Source organism: Nymphalis io, chromosome 8 (genome assembly GCF_905147045.1).
Source record: "Nymphalis io chromosome 8, ilAglIoxx1.1, whole genome shotgun sequence".
Lineage (NCBI taxonomy): Eukaryota > Metazoa > Arthropoda > Insecta > Lepidoptera > Nymphalidae > Nymphalis > Nymphalis io.
The window spans coordinates 6,683,012-6,702,868 of record NC_065895.1 but is presented as its reverse complement, the minus strand read 5'-3'; the positions used below and the strand labels follow the sequence as shown (position 1 = coordinate 6,702,868).

The 19,857-nt window shown below is 32.5% G+C and overlaps 1 protein-coding gene across 1 annotated transcript in view; it reads right to left on the bottom strand.

The window, feature by feature from the left end:
• The window catches only part of LOC126770338 (mucin-17), a 29,346-nt gene extending 12,841 nt beyond the window's left edge, over nt 1-16,505 (bottom strand). Inside the window, exons 1-2 of the mRNA XM_050489709.1 lie at nt 16,197-16,505; nt 641-721 (exon numbers count right to left, since the gene is read on the bottom strand). Of these exons, the coding sequence (XP_050345666.1) occupies nt 641-707 (67 nt within the window). The 5' untranslated portion in view covers nt 708-721; nt 16,197-16,505. The remainder of the gene's footprint in view (nt 1-640; nt 722-16,196) is intronic.
• Between the last annotated feature and the right edge of the window lie 3,352 nt (nt 16,506-19,857).

Sequence of the window (19,857 nt, the reverse complement as noted above, 5' to 3'; positions counted from 1 at the left end):
TCAATTTTATTTATCCATATTTAGCAAATGCTTAATATCATATAGATAAATGCTTTTTTTAAGTTCGCGTTTTTCAAAAACCGTTATATGACCAATATAAACATATTTCTATTGCATATTTTTTCTATAAATCAATAACCTCGGGAACTTGTTTTAAATTTATTTAGCGAGTGTATTTCGACGATGTTGTTTATTATGTTTCAGAGTGTTTTAGTGGTAACGTCAGTGATAACAGTAGCTTTGGCGACGTCGGCACAAGCGGCGACGGATATCGCGCACGAACATCTCAAGAATAGCTAGACCTATTCTAGGTCACGAGACAATACAACGGTTCTACCTGTTCTCCTGTTGAATTTAATGTATCGTGATTAATAAATCAAATGCAAATTTTTAAAACATGTATTTTTAACGTTTTGAAGTATCTACCGGTTATAAGATTTTTTTAAAGATACTATGTTTATTCTGTAGAGATTTTATTTTCGTAAATTATTTAAAAGGAAACATATTTTTGTTATTAGGTAGGTATATTCTAAAAATATATGTGTATTGAAAGTAGATGATGTATAATGGGCTTCTTCTATCTATAACCTTATATATAATTATAGTGTTTGTTAAACATATGCATAAAAACCACACAAACCTGCCGATGAGCACGCGATGCACGCGGCCAGCGCGAGCAGCGCTGCCGCCGCGCGCCTCCGATCCATCTGCCGCCACCCGTCTGTAACAATTAAAAACCACTGCTTTACTAAAAGAAAATTAAAGATCTAAAATTTTGCATATTGGACATTCAAAACAGATTAGTAATATAATAATCCATTTTAAGTTTTTATGAATAAGAAAATACTGTATAAATAACCTAACACTATTATAACATTAAAGAACGTTTAATTTTTATAATGGTTAGTCCTTCCTTGTCTACAGGAATAACTTTAATTTATACCGACGCAGCGGTTATATAAGTTGAAAGTTATGGGTAACATTTTACACCTGTATTAGAATATCCTCTAGTGTCGATACACTATTATCCCTTTATATTTATAGCTTTAAATTCAAATAGGAATGCTCTCAGGCTACGAGGCTGTAAATAGAAATTATGGTTATTACAAATCACAATTTAAAGTTTTCACATTCAAGAACTGGGATCAGTGTCGCCCATTCAATATATTTTAAATCGTTTATTAAGTCAGATATTTTTTTAAACAACAAAATTATATAGTTTCTACAGTAAGTAACAGCCTGTAAATGTCCCACTGCTGGGCTAAGGCCTCCTCTCCCTTTTTTGAGGAGAAGGTTTGGAGCTTATTCCACCACGCTGCTCCAGTGTGGGTTGGTAGAATACACATGTGGCAGAATTTCGATGAAATTAGACACATGCAGGTTTCCTCACGATGTTTTCCTTCACCGAAAAGCACGAGATGAATTATAAACAGAAATTAAGCACATGTAAATTCAGAGGTGCTCGCCCGGGTTTGAACCCACGTTCATCGGTTAAGATTCACGCGTTCTTGCCACTGGGCCATCTCGACTTATATATAGTTTCTACAGATTTATTATTTTGACATAATATGTCTTTTTATAAGATATTTTTTCAAACAAAATGTCAAATTTCTTAAAGTTCCAATTTATATTTACAACATTATCGATCACTCAAAGACACAATTCAAATTAAATATAAGGAAACCAAATCCACTCAGTGGGAACAAGTACGAATATTAAAAAAGTTCGTAGCGAACGAAAGTAGCACAGTCGCTGCGAAGTGAGCCTATTAAGCTCTCTTAAGCGATGAAAACAAAATGTTTTGAGAAAACTTTAAGGAGGGTGAAATTTGTTTTTGTTTTAATGAGAGGCTTAGAGCATTATGCAGGGTCCGTAAGAATACTCTAAAAATCGTTAAGTGTTCTTCGTTGGCAGTGTTTATGCTTAGATGTAATAAATAGAAGTAAGGTGGGAGGTAGGGGCGACACACGACCGGGAATATGTGTCGTGGAACAACGTTTCGAGTGGAGGGAGCGAGGGTCGCCCGTAACTCGTGTGTGCACCCCGATGCACACATTTCTATAAATAAGATCTTTTTATAATGGCCGGATACGTACATTGATCTTTATTGGTAATGCGTTCGTTTCTTCTTATTTGACATAATAATGCTTTACGTTATCATGTGGGTCTAGAAGCTTTATATATAAGAAATTTTTGAATATGTTATTTGAAATAAAATACAGTTTGATATTAACGTACTTAATAAGTTAGGTTTCTTTATATTCTGTACGTATCATGAATAAGCTATTATGTAAATATATGCGGTAACGATAACAAACACAGATAGAGTTTTTTTTCTAAGAATAAAATAAATCAATATGAAAGCGCAAGTATATATTCCTATTTATAAATGATTAAGAGATAATCTTTAAAACGAATCATAAAAATACTACTCTTTTACTAAATATGTATTTATTATACTCACTAACATGAAATATTTGTTCACACAATATTAATCAATATAAATTAAATTTAAAATTATTTCCTTAATAGGAGAATAGGCCTTTTCCCAGCTGTGGTATCTATATAGTTGGCAATAATTAGAATAAATAATATTATGAGTTTTAATATTTTATTTGAAACGACTCAAAATATTGCTAAATTTTAATCCATTATTTATCTTCATTAATTATTTAATTTTTTGTAACATTATGTTAAACATAATATGTATTAATAATAAAAATAAGCAGATTGATTAGGTCAAGTTAATTAAGCAACATTTGTAACATTTTGGAAAATACTTTCTTACGATAAGTGCTTTCTTTTTCAGTTGTTTTTAGTCTACATTACAAAACGAGTCTTCTTTTAAAAATCCTATAAAGTGTCCTTCCATTTGTATGAGACCTCTTCTCAAAATTTTAAGTCTTATATTTATGATGTGCTTGCTGGTCATTGAGTCAGTACAGAGCCTTTTAGATACTTTTGTTTATAAAAGTAAATACTTTTTCAACCGCTTAAATGAATAAATGAAATTCTAGAATGTAGTTTCGATGTTCAGAACCAGTAGAAACTAAAATTTTAAGCAATGCTACCTTTAGGGAGTTTTAGGTGACATGGATTTAAAGCGATATGGTATGTAAATACAGTATACAGAAGTATTAGGAGGAAACTATAAACACAATAACTTTCTACAAAGACTGTTCTAACTGATCAAGGTGCTGTAAAAAGAAGTACAGCTATACATCACATTCCATGGAAAATGATTTCTTAGAATTTCCCTTCAAGAGCAAGACAATAAAGATGTGAGCTTATAGAATCATAAAGGCTTGATAAGTAATACGAATACATGTTATAGCGAGTTGTGCAGTTACTCTCCAAGCAGCCAACTTGTATTTATGGCTCGTACTTCAAGAGTCAATAACTATAGGGCAAAATTATTGTTACTCAGCTCAGTTGCTATACCCGAGAGTTACCGTGGGAACACATGAGTTCGTCCGTGGTTCTGCGCACATATGTATGTATATTTACATAACCTACCTGCGCTACGAGTTCTCTAAGTATTCTTTACATATCGCTTACAGTGCTTTTACCTTTTAAAAAATTCTCGCCTTAGATGTAGAACAAAAGGGGGATGCGCTCTGTTTTTTCGCTTTTATATCCTTCTTTTATATTCCCTGTATTTTCCTACCTACATTTTTCTTACAAAAAAGCAATTTAGTTACATAAAATATATTTTTTTTAAATCTAGCAAAAAAAAAGTTTTGGTATAAGTTTTCCTTAAGATACCTTTCAGAGTTAACTCAATTTAAGTTCATCTTAGATAAATAGAACGTCATTCTATTCGCAGATAGGGAGTCCCTCCGTCTAGACACTCTTCGCAAGTCACCTTCCCTGGGAGGGTGAGGGCGCGGACGATACACCACTATCTATTTATTTGCTTTAGTAAGAGCACCAAGTGTTCGAGACATTAAGAGGTTCACACATTGATAAGTAGGTATGTTATTACATTTAGCGTAATATTTTAAACAAATAATAATTCTTCTTACTACATCTTACAAAATTAATTTTTAAAAAGCATCAAGGTAATTAGTACCATTTTTAGAATTACTGTAAATATTTTTATGAGTAATGCAATTGATATTATCATAAGATGACTTAAAAATGGAAACACTGTTTATTTTAATGTACAATAGAAACCCACTTCCCATGCATAATATGACATACAGTTTTTCTTAAAAGTTTGTTCAAATAACAGCTTGTCAAAATCTCATGCTTTTAATAAATAAAACATAAAAGTAAGTAAACCGTGTTAAAAAGAAAAAAAGCACTTAATAACGATATTTAGTGATTTTATATTATTAGCACTTCTTATAAAAAAAATTCATTGCAAAAATTGAAAATATTTACTTTAAAAAAGGTAGGTAGGTAGTGTGATTGAATGTGATCGGAAGGGCTTTGGGCGATCGAGACGTGGGTCGGTGGCCGGGCCGCGTGTCCGCACTCGGCAGTGTTGCCCAACACATAATTTCGGAGCACTGCAACCGCAGCGAGCATTGACACCAATTTCGAACATGAACAACTGCTCCAATATCGAGGCATCACAATGCATTATTCTTTATTGATTGTAGCTTCAGTAAGAATACCCTTCCCCATTCTATTTCTCTTCAAATTGGTTTCCGATAAATTGGTAAATTATTACTTTAAAGAACATAGATGTTAATAACTACTTAAGTAGGTACTGTCTTTGCCAATAATAATGACCACTACAAATAGACAATCTATTCAATAAAATCATTCAATATACAATTTCTATGAAATGTCAAGTGCCATAAACATTAGTGGAAATAAAGATAATAGAAGCACTTAAATATTTAAGATCGATCAGTGAAGTGTCACATTGTAAAGCAACGGGCGTGTTCGTGCTACGTTCAGACATCCAGTGCGCGCGCTGCCGTTCGCACAATGCACTCACGTACGCAAGTCGCGATTATCAACCGTCGTAAATTACGGGTGATTAGCATAGAAGTCGTGGACATGGCGACATCGACTTGTTATTAGATTCGGATACATGGTCCCACTACATCGTTATTAGGTGATAATTGTCGCTAAAGTGTAGCGGTCGATTAACGGCATACATGGAGTCATGTGCATATTAAGTATTATGTGGCGCATAGTTCGTACAATCTATAGTTAAAACCAATTAATGTAATGATATTTAATCCATGTTGTATAATTATTGTAGTACATGATAATTGATGGGTAATTATCATCTAATATAATAATGAATTTATCTTATTTTTATCACAAATTGCGATCGTTCAAAATGTAATAGGTACAACAAATTTCGCTTGAATGTAGTCATGTACTCAATGTACTATAATTGGGAATAAGAGGATCTAGGGCAGTCGGGTGGAAGTAAATTCACATGACAGGGCGAGTGTCTCCTAGGGAAATGGGTAGGAAGAAAGCAAATATTAGTTTCCCTCGCGTATTCATAGTTCGTTGACCCGTGCAAATTTTGTGTCAGATGATACAAATAAAAGCTATCTAGTCTGACGTACTACATAACAGTTCTTGGTATTTTAAGAGATCTTTTTTTATTTTATCTATGAAAACATCTGTCTGCCTGTATATGATTTCAACTACCTACTATTAGCATAAAATATTATATTCGCAAAATGTGGTAAATTTTCAGGATGAATTGCTTACTCTACTTTTGCGCTTTATAAATTAAATCTAGCTTTGGACACTTAGAATAAAGTAGAAATATTTCACGCTCTACATTAGTACTGCTTTTATAAATTGGGAATGTGGACGCAAGAAGGCGGCAGGGGGACGCGATATCGGATCATGCGTCGGCACACGGCTCACACGTACCGTCAACGTATGCCGAATAATTTAGGTAAATCCGCACTAGACGTCTTTTCACCGTTAAGTCGAGTTATAATTCCACTCCACCAACGAATTATCTTATTTTAATGCTATTTCGTGATTTCGATTTATCTTTAAACGAATGATATAATTCGCATGAACTCGGTTGCACATTAAAATTTCGCTCGCATCGTGACAAAATTTCCACTGATCAGAAATTTGCATTGAAAATTAAATCAAGATTCGCATTTTATATGACTCTCATTTATTTCAGGAGTGGCTAACGTTTTCGACGGGTTAGTTACGTTTACTTGACGATGTATTATGCATTAACATACGATTAAGTTATCGTTCCCAAAAAAAAACCAGAATATTTTAAATCACTGTGGTTTTTTATGTGGAAATAAAATAAAACTAAGCGAGAGGTGCATTTTTAAGTCTTTCAAGCTAAAAGCTCGTATGCGCTCGTGTTGTGTACTTATAGAAAGTGGTTGTGGTGTGAGTGCTGTTGCTAGGCTTAGTGAATTCGCGATTGTTGCGCGGCCGCGCGGCTCACACGCTGAGCGTTGCCCTGCGTGCCCCGCGGTCACCGCCGTACCGCTACGCCCGCCACCCAGGTACGCTCGTGCCTAATATCTATCGACTAACCCTCACACAACTATTTATTATACAATAATAACGCGCGAGCTGTATATCTCGCGTTATTATTGTATAATAAACAATACTTATTAAATTTTTCTTGTTTTTATATGAACATTCCAATTTATCATCCTACATATTATATTAATTTATATGAAGCAATTAATTAATTTTATAACATAAAATGAAGTTAGAGCTTTGACACTAATGTAAAGATTTGACTTTTCTAATGAGTTCATGTTTTAAGTCAATAAAATATCCAAAACCAATATTCTAAAGTAACATATGGGGTGCACTTAACTCGGAGGAAGACAAGGTCTTGTAGTCCTAAATAAATAATAATAAATCAGTCAGTATGTGCTATACATAAACAATAAATATTTCTGTGTGTAGGAGATATCCATAAGGATGTAATTAGATCAGAGCTATTGGTAATAAGAGTATTTTCGTGATGACTCTTACAGATAATTGGATAGTTACCATTCAACCCTCATACTTTACGATCCGTTGGGATTCGCATACTTTGATATTTATTGCAGTGTCCGCTGACCCTCTGTGACCTACACTCGTACACCCCTCTTTCTCGTGCCAGTGGGTTCTTGTACATTAAAGAGGTGACCTTTAAATCTGATATCCTTTTACTTAAAATCGAATAACTGTATTCGGTCTGTTTTCGTTTTATCTGATGTTGTTCACTACGATTGAGGGATTTATTTGTGTGAATAGATAGCCATCAGGAAGTGAACGCGCCCGGCGTGATGCCCATTGACTAGAGTTCGCAGCAATGTTCTAATGCTTCGTGTTGAGCAGTGTTTACGAGCACCTAGCCGATAACTAACCGACCGACCAGTCATTACCAGCCATATCTCTATGTAAGGAATGAATGGCAAGTACTTACAAACGAATGTCAGAACTAAGCTTTAAACGAGCTAGCAAAGGCACGTAGTAGATTTTACTTCCATGCATTTTCCGTTAACCGTTTTATTGCCTCAAACATTGTTTACAAGCTGAACGACATAACTGAAGTTTAAATACCTCAAACTTACTATTGATTCTAGTATGGACATATTTGTACAGGATTCAATCCCAACGGACGCCATAAGCACACATTGTTTCAAGTTAGAGCAGAATAATTTTGTGTTGAAGTAATAAAAAATATGTTTACAATGCTAAGTTATCAGAAGTATTTGAAATAGATTTTACGTTAAAAAGAACAAATTTTTCCTTGGTTTACTAACCGTGACAACAAAAAAACAATGGGCTGTAAATGCTTCATTTTTTGCATAAAACTGCTCTGAGTTCAAGAAACTGGTTCTAGTGCAAAAACAATAAAGAGACTAGACATGAAATATTTATACGATGCATTATCATATTACACGGGAATCGTGGTCATAACTTTGAAAATTATATACTTCGTTTTCACTAAGAAACCGCACAAGTAAAAAATATTAAACCAAACGTTCGTGTGTCAGAGACCAGTAGATTTTCACCCTTACTGCAAAGCCTATAAATTGCGCATGTAATATACTTAATCTTCTTTATTTGCCAGTAGCATAAGGTAATTATGATCGAGTATTACTTGTGCGATATAACCCGCAACCATCATTATCCAGGAATGCACTTACACGATGCGAGAGCCATGAATAAATGCGATTAAAGTCTATTTTAATTAGCTATTTATTATAAATTAAAATAGAAGAGGAATTTTTATGACTTGATGGTTCACGTACCTAATGTGTAATTCACTTGTAAACATTATATAAGGATAGGTATGGTATGGAATAACGCTTTTTGTTTTTTTTTTTAATATTTATTGCGTTCCCTTAAAGCACTTTTATAATTAAATAAGCCTATGTTAAGATCACCTATAATTCCAATGTAATTACGCGTAAAGTAATGCCAAAAATAGATGTTGAATGCATATGATTAGAAACCGCTATCTAGGTTTAATCTCAAACAAACTGACTTGCGCCCACCACGGCCGGGGTCAAGTTATGCGTGCAGTACCGACCCACATTTGAAGGATTACAAGTAGCTGCCGAGAAAATTTACCGCTAACATTGCCATATAAGCTGTATGAATTTTAGGTCGCAACAAGCATAGTATGCTCTTACTCCGACATCTGCGCAAATATTGATTTAGTAAGTCGGAGCTACAATAGCGGCAGTTGGCCGCGCCCGCGCAGCCCATCTAGTGATAGTGAGGGCCATCGACAACGACACGTCAACATTGAGTTTCCTTCAATTACTTATAGAAATTGCTCTAACCAGCAATTTTTTATTAAAAATTCTTACTCCATAAAATATATAAATAAATAAATGCCTTGGCGTACGGAATTTTTAATACTTATAATTAAGATGATTATGAAATAAAATGGAATCAGGGTGCGATTTACCTATCTATATATCTACAATAAAAAACGGAATCGAACCTTGTAAAACAGGGAGACTTGTCAAAAAACTTCCGAAAACTTTTTCACTCCTTGACTTTCATTTTCTTTCCTTATTTTACAAAAACATTTTAATGGGAAATTAATAGTCAAAATGACATCGCAAACAAATTTAATTAATAAAAGATAATTTATCCAAGTAAAAATTTAAACTAGAGAAATTAAAAAGTTAGGTAAATTGTCTGAATTACATTTGTGAATGATATTTAAATTAAACAAAACATAAATTTAATCGAAGCAATTTGACCGCGTATTAAATGTACCGAAATGTTTCGTTCTCAGTAAAATCTTTTCATGTCAAGTTTAATATCCAATAATCATAAAAAGAGGGCCTGGGACCGGAAATTACCTTGTTTTACTTATACTTGCTTTATGCAACAAGACGTATTAAATGTTGTTTTGTACCGTTATGAAGATGCCGCAGTTTACCGTATCGAAACGTGTATTTAATACAGTATACCTTCAATAAAAACTATTACATATTATTAAATTTGTATCAATATTCGATTTACGTTGTGTTACTAAATACACTATAGTGAATATAATTGATATCTGAAACGTGTAATGTTTTGAAATCATTTGACATGTCGCCAGTCATAAACTGAAATAGACGTTCAAATTGATTTAAATCCATGAAGAATAAACTGACTTTCCTAACGTATATACCTACTTGTAACAATGCTCTTCAATGTAAATGTAATTTTAAAAAATAGCAATTTCTGTCGATTTACACGCTTTTTGCATATAGATAAATCATTATTACTTAAGCTTATTTCTAAGGAGTAGGTATATAATAAACTTTTTATTATATACCCATAATGTTCGGTAATAACATAAATTTCTTATAGTAATTCCAGTACGCTTATACTCTCGAAATGTGCTTTGTCTGCAAAAATCCGTTGGAACCCGTTACATAGATGCTTTGATTAGAAATTAGTGATCATTAATTTTGCAATACAAAAGGTTATATACAGAAATGAGAATGATTTTTTAAACTACCCTGCTCTAACTTTGTTTTATTTTAGTACATATTATTACAGACGAGGCAATATCAGGCTGTACGATCTGGCCGGTCATACTCATAAAAACGCCCTATGCAATGTTTCTTGGTTTTTTTTTAATTCTACAAAACTATTAAATCCTATACATATCAAAGGGGTTATGTTATTACTATTACTATGTGAATTATTAAAATAAGGTATAAGGTATTCGTAGTAAAAAGAGACATACTATCTACCTACACTAATAATAAGCTTTTTTGTTAAGTAACAGACAAAAAACTTAGTCAAAACTATGCACTAAGTGGGTAGAAAAAGTGCTAAATATTATAAAATGTGTAATTTTATGCATTTGATTAAAAATACGTTGGGCGCGCACAACATTGTAGCTCGTGGTCATAGCTGGCTGGTTACGGACGCAAAAATCACTTAGCTCGAGATTACCATTATTTATTATATTAGTTTAGTATATTTTAAAAACTTCAAGAAATATGTTTTATATATATAATAGTAACCACCCCATTATATTCACCGATATCCTAATATGTACATCGTTTTTAGTACTAGTTGTTATTATATTTGTATATATATAAATAAAATAACCTCTAATAAGGGCGAGTTGATGAATTTATTTATTTACGAATAAAAATAATAATTTAACAAATTAACAGATAATCATGTTTGTGATTCATTCGAACAAAAGATTTAGTTAAGGAAACGTTGTAAGTTACGTCACTTCTTTATATCAAAATATCATAATCGGCTTTTTTTGAGATTTGAACAGTCGTGATTAGCTTGAGCATCAAAACACTAAAGGAACAATACGTTTGTAAGTATTATTATAACCGGTTAGAAAAACGAGGATAAAAACAGCTATATATTCTTTCAAGGTGAAGATGTTAGCACGAAGATCTAAAAGCAATTCAGGGAAGCATTTTGAATTAGGAAGTACCATTGCAAATTAATACATCCAACTAACGATCAACTTAGGTAGATTGATGTAATAAGGCTCCGAGCGAGTGTTGCTGCTAGATTGCTATTAGGTACCACTTAGCCGCTGGGGCTATAAATGAGTCCTAATGGATTCAATTTTATCTCAACCAATGTCACGCAAATATACAGCCTTAGAAGTGTTGGTATTTTCTACTTAAAATGCGACTATATATTTGTGTGTTTATATAAATAAATATTGGCGTGGACAAGATTGAATGGACATTAGATTTTTATTTAACAAAAACTAAAAAATATTTATTCTAAATTTATATTTAAATCCCTAATTTTTAAAGAGAAAAATAATTAATTATAATATAATCATAAATTTATACTTTAAATTCACAAATATAAGTCCTCTTACACATACTTTCACATCAAGCGTAATATTTTAAGCGTAGTAGTATGGGTTTGTCGCGAACAAATATAAAATCTTGCATTTTGCAAGTGTTCCTTAGTCGTTAGTCACGTGGATTGTTAGTCGTCGCTGGTGGCGCGGTGGCGGAGGTGCACGCCTATCCACTCTTAGGACAATGACATCGCACCTTCATAACGATAAAATAACCTGTACATTATTTATCTGCGCTCATTTATACCTTTATTAGGTCATTTAAAGTAGCAAATGGAGCAATTTTATTGAAATCGTGGTTTAGGTTTTAATATCGTATATCGTATAATATTCACAAGACACACGCATAGATTTTACGAAAAAACGAAAAGATGTAAATATCCTTTATTTTTAGCAATGCACCGTAAACGTAAGATGATCTTCAGATAATTTTCGGAACAAAGTTTTTATCGTTCGTATACGTTTTATCATGCCGAAGTAACACTTTCAAACAGGGAAATAAAGACTCAAAACCGCTTCTATTTGAACACAAACAATGGACGTTCATTGCTAAGTAGTCTCCTTAGTCTCTCACGCTTCGCTCTCGTCTCGGCGTGCGAGGTCCTAGACAAAGTTTGAAGTGAGTGTAACAGACACACCTCACTAACACAAAGCCATATATGTCGATACAAATACTAATTGGTAAAAGACCTGTGCAAACAAAATATGAGAATTTTTACTTAGTAAATGGTAAAGTGGACATGTCTATTTGCTTTGTTATTTAGAGTGTGGGTGCCACGAGTCTGGGCGCTCAAGAGCTCTTTAATAAGGTAGCAAATGATGCACCGAAGCTGGCTGGTATTATAAGTAGTAACGCTTTTTGGGGCAAATTCTAACTTGACATCGTAAATTATGTATACTCAGCCATGGCTCACGGAAATATTTTCTTTGGTAGAGAGCTTAATAAAGTCATCGTTATTAATTATTTTGTTCTGTAGAAATACAATAAATTAATTATATTCAATAAATTTATCAAAAAATTTTTGGCTTAAAATTTAGGGATTATGCTTTTAGGACACAAAAATAATTTTATATATGCTATCACCATCCATCTAGTGGTTTTCCTATAATGCGTGCATAGATAAAAGAAAGACAAAATTCTTCTTAACTTTTGATAATTTTTGAGATATACATATCGTAGTTACCTTTAACATAAGTATTTTTATAATATATTTCATATGCTGCATTTGCCTGGTGTTGTAATATAGGCGTATAAATAACTAATGTGATTCATTTAACAAAGTAGGTTTCATTCAATGTTGTTGTACCTGGCTTTAATTTGCGGAAGCAATATTAAATTAAGAAGGCGAGATTTGGCACAATGACGTCAGTACTTTCACGCCTTATACAAATCTGATTGACATCAAAGAAGATTATATTCTAGTAAAAAACTTAGACTGGCAAAAAACTTAAGCTAAATAACATCATAACCTACATTCCTTTAGGTGGCACCGTACTGCGCGCGTTGGTGCTATTGAATGTGAATTTTAAACGAACTTCAAGTAGGCCCATATTTGTGTGTTTCTCTTTTATCGGTCATTGTGACCGGCATCGCGACTCGACTATATTCTGATATTGATATTCATGTGGCGACCCGCTCCGAGGTTTCTTACGCACACGACGACACCAGAATTCCCTTTATCGGAGACCAAAACCATGCTACCGTATAACAGAAACTATTTATTGCAATAAGAAAGTATATATAAATACACGCACTCTTAGTCTCTATAAATTAAAAAAATACTTTCTTTGTTTTTTTTTAATAATATATATATATTTGTACGCGGAAACTGACCATTGTTGATAAATTTCATTGTAACCATAAAATCAAAATCACGTCTTAAAATCGTACGATTACAACAAGTAAGTGAAACAGAAACGGTTTATGTGTTTTTTGCAACATTTTCGTGGTACAGTAACGGTTTTGTTCCTTGCGTCTGTCGTCGCAAACAGCTTGCTCTCGCACAGCACTAATATAATTTCAAATATTATTGTGTAATGTTTTTTCCGTTTACTACAAAATTGCTTTAAATTATTTTTGGTGACCATTAGAGCATATAATGGTTTTAAGCTTTCAGGTGATATATGTATTTCCGGGTATGGATAAAAACTTGATATTGAAATTTACATTGACATGCATCAATGCGGTAGGTTGCGTAGGTCATTGGCACCTGTAAGACCCAGATTAAATTCCTCATAAGTTGCCATTTTCTCAGGAAGCGGCGGCGCGGCGGCGCGTGGCCGCAACGCCGGCGACGCGTCGCGAGCGCATTCTGTCACGGCGGGACTCTGCGCGCGCATATTGACGCACAGTTTCATTAAAGCAGAGTGTGGTTCTTCAATTTGAAGGATATTTGTTGAATAATAATACCATTTACTGTTCGTCTTAATACCATCTACTTACATTTAAGTAATCTATCCATCTAAGTTTATTGAAATTAATCAGCACCCAAATAAATTTTATTAGCAATCAACGTTCTTATTATCTTCATTGCCCTTCGAAAACAGTAAATAGCTGATGCTACGGACCTTGTTTTTGCATTTGACAATAAAAACTTACAGACATCACGGCCGTTAAGAAAATAGCGTCATCTAGCCACTTAGCTCCCGTCAACTGAGCGTAATTCCGTAGACTAAATGCAAAACATTTATATAAAACAAAAGAATCGAAAACTTATCGGCCTTGCTAGATTAACGTAGCTAGTGATTGCGTCACTTTTATAAGTAAATAAGTTAATATAGATTAAAATTATGTTTTAATCATAACAAAATAAGTAATGAAATGTAATTTAATTAGTTGCGGTAGGCGTATAATTTGCGACATTTTTTTTAACTTTTAATGGTTACAAGGAATAGTAAAATAAAAACAAAGTAATCGATACTAATTATCTTAAGTTATTACTTATAATTAGTCTATATAGTTATATAGATATAATCGTATTACTTTAATTTTATGACAATTTAAACATTTTTTAATAACAGTAGTTATGATAAATTATAATTAGTGTATACTATATTATAAAAATATTTTACCTTTAATGCTCAAAATGTGATAGTGTACAAAAACTTTTATTATGACTTTCACGGAAAAACGTATCCCTATACAAAATTGAATTTAAGTAAATCATAAACAAATAAAAATAAAGGTATCGTTCCTAACAACCTTAGCTTTACAAAACATGTGATATAGCACCCCAACGCATCTCAGGGGTAAGGGCTGGTAAGCGAAGGGCAACAATGAAACCTTCACCCCGCACTTGAACCCGCAGCGCGGAGCTTTGCGCAATGGAGCGAAGCAAAAGCGTCGCTGTATCCGCAAATTCGTAGCCCACCACTTTAAACATTGCTAGTGATGGTTTATAGCATGTAATATAAAATAATTGTTACTAGCGGTGATATAAAAAAAAGTTAGAGTATCAAGATTATATTTAATCCTTTTTTGTCGACTGCAGATTGCAGCATTTAGCTAGCATTTTATAAATTAGCATTTACACTTCAAAGAATTAAAAAAAATTATCATTTGTATATTTGAAAAAATCTTCTCATTAAAGTTTGTTTTATATTTAAAATTCTAGTTTTTATAAGCAGTAATTTTATCCACCGTTATAGGCAATTTAATATTGTAATTGACAAAAAATTAATTTAAAATACATATAACTATGAAGTTTTATTCATCTATATGTCGCGGCGAGCATCTATTATGTCTTATTACTTTACAAAGAATTTACAGGTGATGGACAAAAAACTAACGGACAGGGAAAAACCATTGTGGCAGGATGGCATTCGATACGCGCTCTTGTGTTAAATTACTGAATTATTTTATTTACTTTTTATGATAATAAAACATATAATGAAGTTTGTAATAGTGAAATATTACACGTAAATCGGGTAATATATTGCCTTCGCAGTTTTAAGAAATTTAAGGAATACTTGTATGATAAATAATATATGTATGATTGATACAAATTTTATTGATATCCTAAAGCGTTATTAAAAACATAAAAATAAAAATTAAAAACTACCTCAGCAATAATTTTAGCTTCTTAATTTTAATCATTAATTAATAAAAAGACTGAAAAACGAACTGTTACTGATTCTTGATTCTGATGAAATTCAAAATCAAAATTAAAAAATTACTGATTTGTCAAAATATGTTTGAATTCTCAATGCAACTCATATTTGTAATGCAAAGTATGGTATAAACATTTTGTAGGTACAACATTAAATGATTAGGTGGTTAGTGTGAAATATTGAATCCGCCACGCTCGTTCGCGGCACGCGGTCGACGATAGATATGACGATATTTGCCTACTTGAGTTTGAACTTAATCTATTTAACTCTAATAAATAGCATAAATTATTAATTTACTCCGAAGGACTCCAACAAATCGATTGTAGCGGCACAAATATGCATTCTCTACACGTTTTATATATTGTTGAGACCTTTCATTTTTCCTTGAATATAATTATTTGTATTTCTTGTTGTTTTATTTATTTGATGATTTAAATCACCAATGACTTAAAGAAAAATAATATTTAATAAAAATTTAAAAGTGCTTTTTCGATATGTCTAAAATGATTTAAAGATATATAATTACGAATATCTCTTCTACTTTTCTAAAAAAGGTACAAAATAAAATAGTTCTTAAACAACAAGGGTCCTTTTGGCGGTAAGTTCGCGTACTAAGAAGTTTAATCTGTTGGCAATATAATTTTAACACAAATTTTACTTTCTTTTCTTATAAGTATTACTTTAGTGGTAAATTTAACGATATTAGTAAAAAACATCACAGAAATCGGCTTTTCCTCATATATTCTTTTTTTTTTGGAAAAACATTTAAAATTGTAAGATGCTTTTTATTTATAATTTTTTTTCAACTCACCTCACTTTCAGATACAAATTTTCCGCGTTCACTCTGTAGGCAGCTCGGAGTCGCTTAGAGGATATTCGTTAGAGTATAGTGACACAGTGGTCCAGCAATAAACAGTTAGTGTTGTTATATAGCGGAGCGTGATGCCTACGGCACGGCCGGGCCGGCACTGACGCGAGGCGGGCGCTCGCCCGAAGCCGCGGTTCTCGGAGGCTTCGCAGCGCGAGCTTTCAGCGACACACGACCCGCACGCACTTGCACACTGCACTCGCCCTCGTCTACCCACGCGTTGCGATTCTTCTCTATCGTCTACTGTTTCGAGCGCCCGACGCGCGTTTGAACTCTGCGCACTGCCCGCTTTAGCGTATAAATATGAGGCCCAGTGGCGGGGGCCGGCGCCGGACCACGACGCATCGCGAATCCACATCGACATAATTGAAGATGCAGCCGGTGTCCTCCCAATTGATTTTATTGCTTATCTATCAGTTACAGCCAATTAGCAAAAGCTCGCTTCCCGAACCTTGTCACGACTTCCGTAAACTCGCCGTGAATATTACAGCATAACGTTACATAGATTACCAACACAAATGCTGCTATTTAAAGTTATATACCCTGACAACAATATATGTAACTTAAACTTTTTACTCCCCGCTTATTTTCGTGTCATGAATTAGCGAGGTTTGACTAAATTTCTTAAATTGATCTTCAAATACAAACGATCGGTTATAAAGTCTTAAATAAGGAAGTATAGCTTATTATTTTGATGTCCCGATATAGTTGCTACCTTAGAACCCAGTTGTCTAGAACTCTTGTGGCTTGCCTGACTAGTAGAACGCGTACCTATTGAATTACACCGACAACCTACGCAATGGATGAACGATAACACTCTTTCTAGGTACATATGAGACTAGGAGAGAGAAAACAGTACACATGATTACAACAGGAAATTCGAATTGTACATAGTCCGTCGTTATAATAAGAGTAATATTTTTTGCATAGTTATAATAAGAGTAATATTACTTTCACAAGCAATTAATTCATTCAAAGAACTTTGTATGTATACCGTTATAGGTAAATGAGTATTAATTAATTTCATTTGCATATAAAACTCATATGTATAACGATAAAAATTTCATAAAATCAATGATACAATCATACGGACTGATGTAATTTGTCAAAAGTTAATATTGAAATAATTTTAATAGCCTTAGTAATTAGGCGATACCTATTGGATTTATTATAAACTAATATAATATTATATTCACGCTAACGAAACACGTCAGACGTACAAACAGACATGCCTGCATGAGGCAGGCATGCTCCAGGAACTCTAATACGAGTAAGTAATGAATGTCCCTTGAATACCAACAACAACTTGATATGATGTCGCTGGGCATTCTTGAAAGTTTTGTATATTCAAATATAATTAATACTCGGAAAAGGAAATATATTAAGTAAATATACGCAAATGAATAAGTTTATTAGAATTGTGTATCGGTGTTGTAAATTATTTAAATTTTATTATTATTTTCTTAAGTTTTTTAGATACTTTTACAGCAGAATGAATACATTGTTAAAGTGTAGTTGAGCGTATTGAAAATATATTATGATAGTGTACCAGTGTAAAAGAAGTGTTTTTCTTATTTAAAGATAACATATAAATTATACATATAATATCAAAAGGATAGTATTTGATTAGTTTATAAATGGTATAAATATCTTTTTGATGGTTTGATTACTATCGAAATATATAATTTCACACTAACATACTAATAGAGAAAATTAAAAACCAAACTCATATACTGAATTCATGATAGTTTTTACTTTTAAATTACATCAATAAAATAAAAGCCTACAATAATTAATATATAGAAGAAATAAACTAGAAACAAAAGAAAATTAAAATATTTATAAATAGATTCTACTATACAAAAAATTAGAGTAATATGTACATCAGATGTTCAAAAATAGATTAGACATTTACTATTTTAAGTAACTAAAAATTTATGCAAAATTAAACACGTAACGTAAGGCTGTCAGCAAGAAGAAGTAATATTACGAATTGCCAAGATGCATATTAAACAGTTTACCTACTTCTTTTAATTCAAAAAATGTAAATGTATTCATATAATGTTGTTATAACATAATTCATTTCACCTTCTCCGAACAAGGACATCCAATTTGGATTTATACAGTCATTAAAAGATAATAAATTAACATTAGCAGTGACATTTCAATCCATCCATCACATATCACGCGTGAACATTTGCTAAGCTACATTTAATTAGCCAAATACAACGCCTGTGTTTGACAATAGCTGACAGCATTCAATGGTTGATGCATGTCATATAAAATCATTGAAATTTTCACACTCCACTGTATCAGAAATTTCTTCACTCATTCATTGTTTTATAAAAGAATTTAATTTATAAGCTCCTCCCACCAAGGAAGGAGAACCTTTCTTGACATTTTTAATGTTTAAAGCAATAAGGCGAATGCACTTAAACTAAAAACTTGGAAATATGCTTTAACATTAACACTTTTATTTATAACATAACTGTACAACTTTAATCAATTAGTTTAAGTTGTGATAGTAATAAATGTAGCAATCATTAATTAAGTTACCGATGAAATGAATAGGTAATATTTTATAACGCGAACATTTTAATTATTTTTTTAATGTTTATGACTTGACGTGGTCAACTAAGGCCAGTGACACGAGCAAGCGCCGCATTTTTAGAGTGCCGCAAACGAGTCTGAACGGATTGCTGCTTCCGCTATCACTTCTTACTTATTTGTTTGACTGTATCAAAACAAATTGAGGTATATAAATATATTTTATTTTTCTTTTATTAAACATTTTCACAATACATGAAACTAAAGTATTAAGCAATTGATGTCGAAGCAAAAGAAAAAAAGATTACAGATAAATATATTTTACGTTCAATGTTCAGTTTCAATATATTCTACGTGACCTATAATCCAGCAAACCTCCCGTAATAAAAATAGAGGCCAAATTACTATTATGCTATTATAAATAGAAACTGTCGTGTCAAAATTTAAGTTTTTCGATTAACTTAACACTTGTAACAAAGTCAGACTTTTGTTATAAATTTACCGCGAATTTAAAAAACTAGCGAGTAATGATCAAATGATATGCCTTATCATATTATTCTCTTATTGTTTATTTAATGTCCCTGCTGTGAATGTAATAAAGTGTGCTAATATATTATGCAATATATACATGCAAAACTTATATGAAATAAGTTATGCAGAACCCGTAGTTGAAGTGAACGCTAAATCTGTTGTTGTTTATACCTACTAATTAAAGTGGACTCAATCGAAACATAACGGCCGAAAGCATTTACTATGCTAATTTATTATTAGGGTTTTTTCATGACATTCGCTATGTGACATGATTTTTTTAAGATCTAACTGTAGCAGAAATATGATTGATAGTAAACCATTTAAGTATGCTAGTTTGTTGTGTTCCAAGCCTCTACAGAGCCAGTTGTAGATACGTCTAGGTACTGGTTTATTCATTTGTGTGCAAGCCTCGACAGTCTCGATCTCAGGATTACTTGTATGATATATTACTTGTATATTAAAATAGAAGCTATTGCAATAACCATTACGATACTCACTACTTTAAACCTATACGATACTGTAGAAA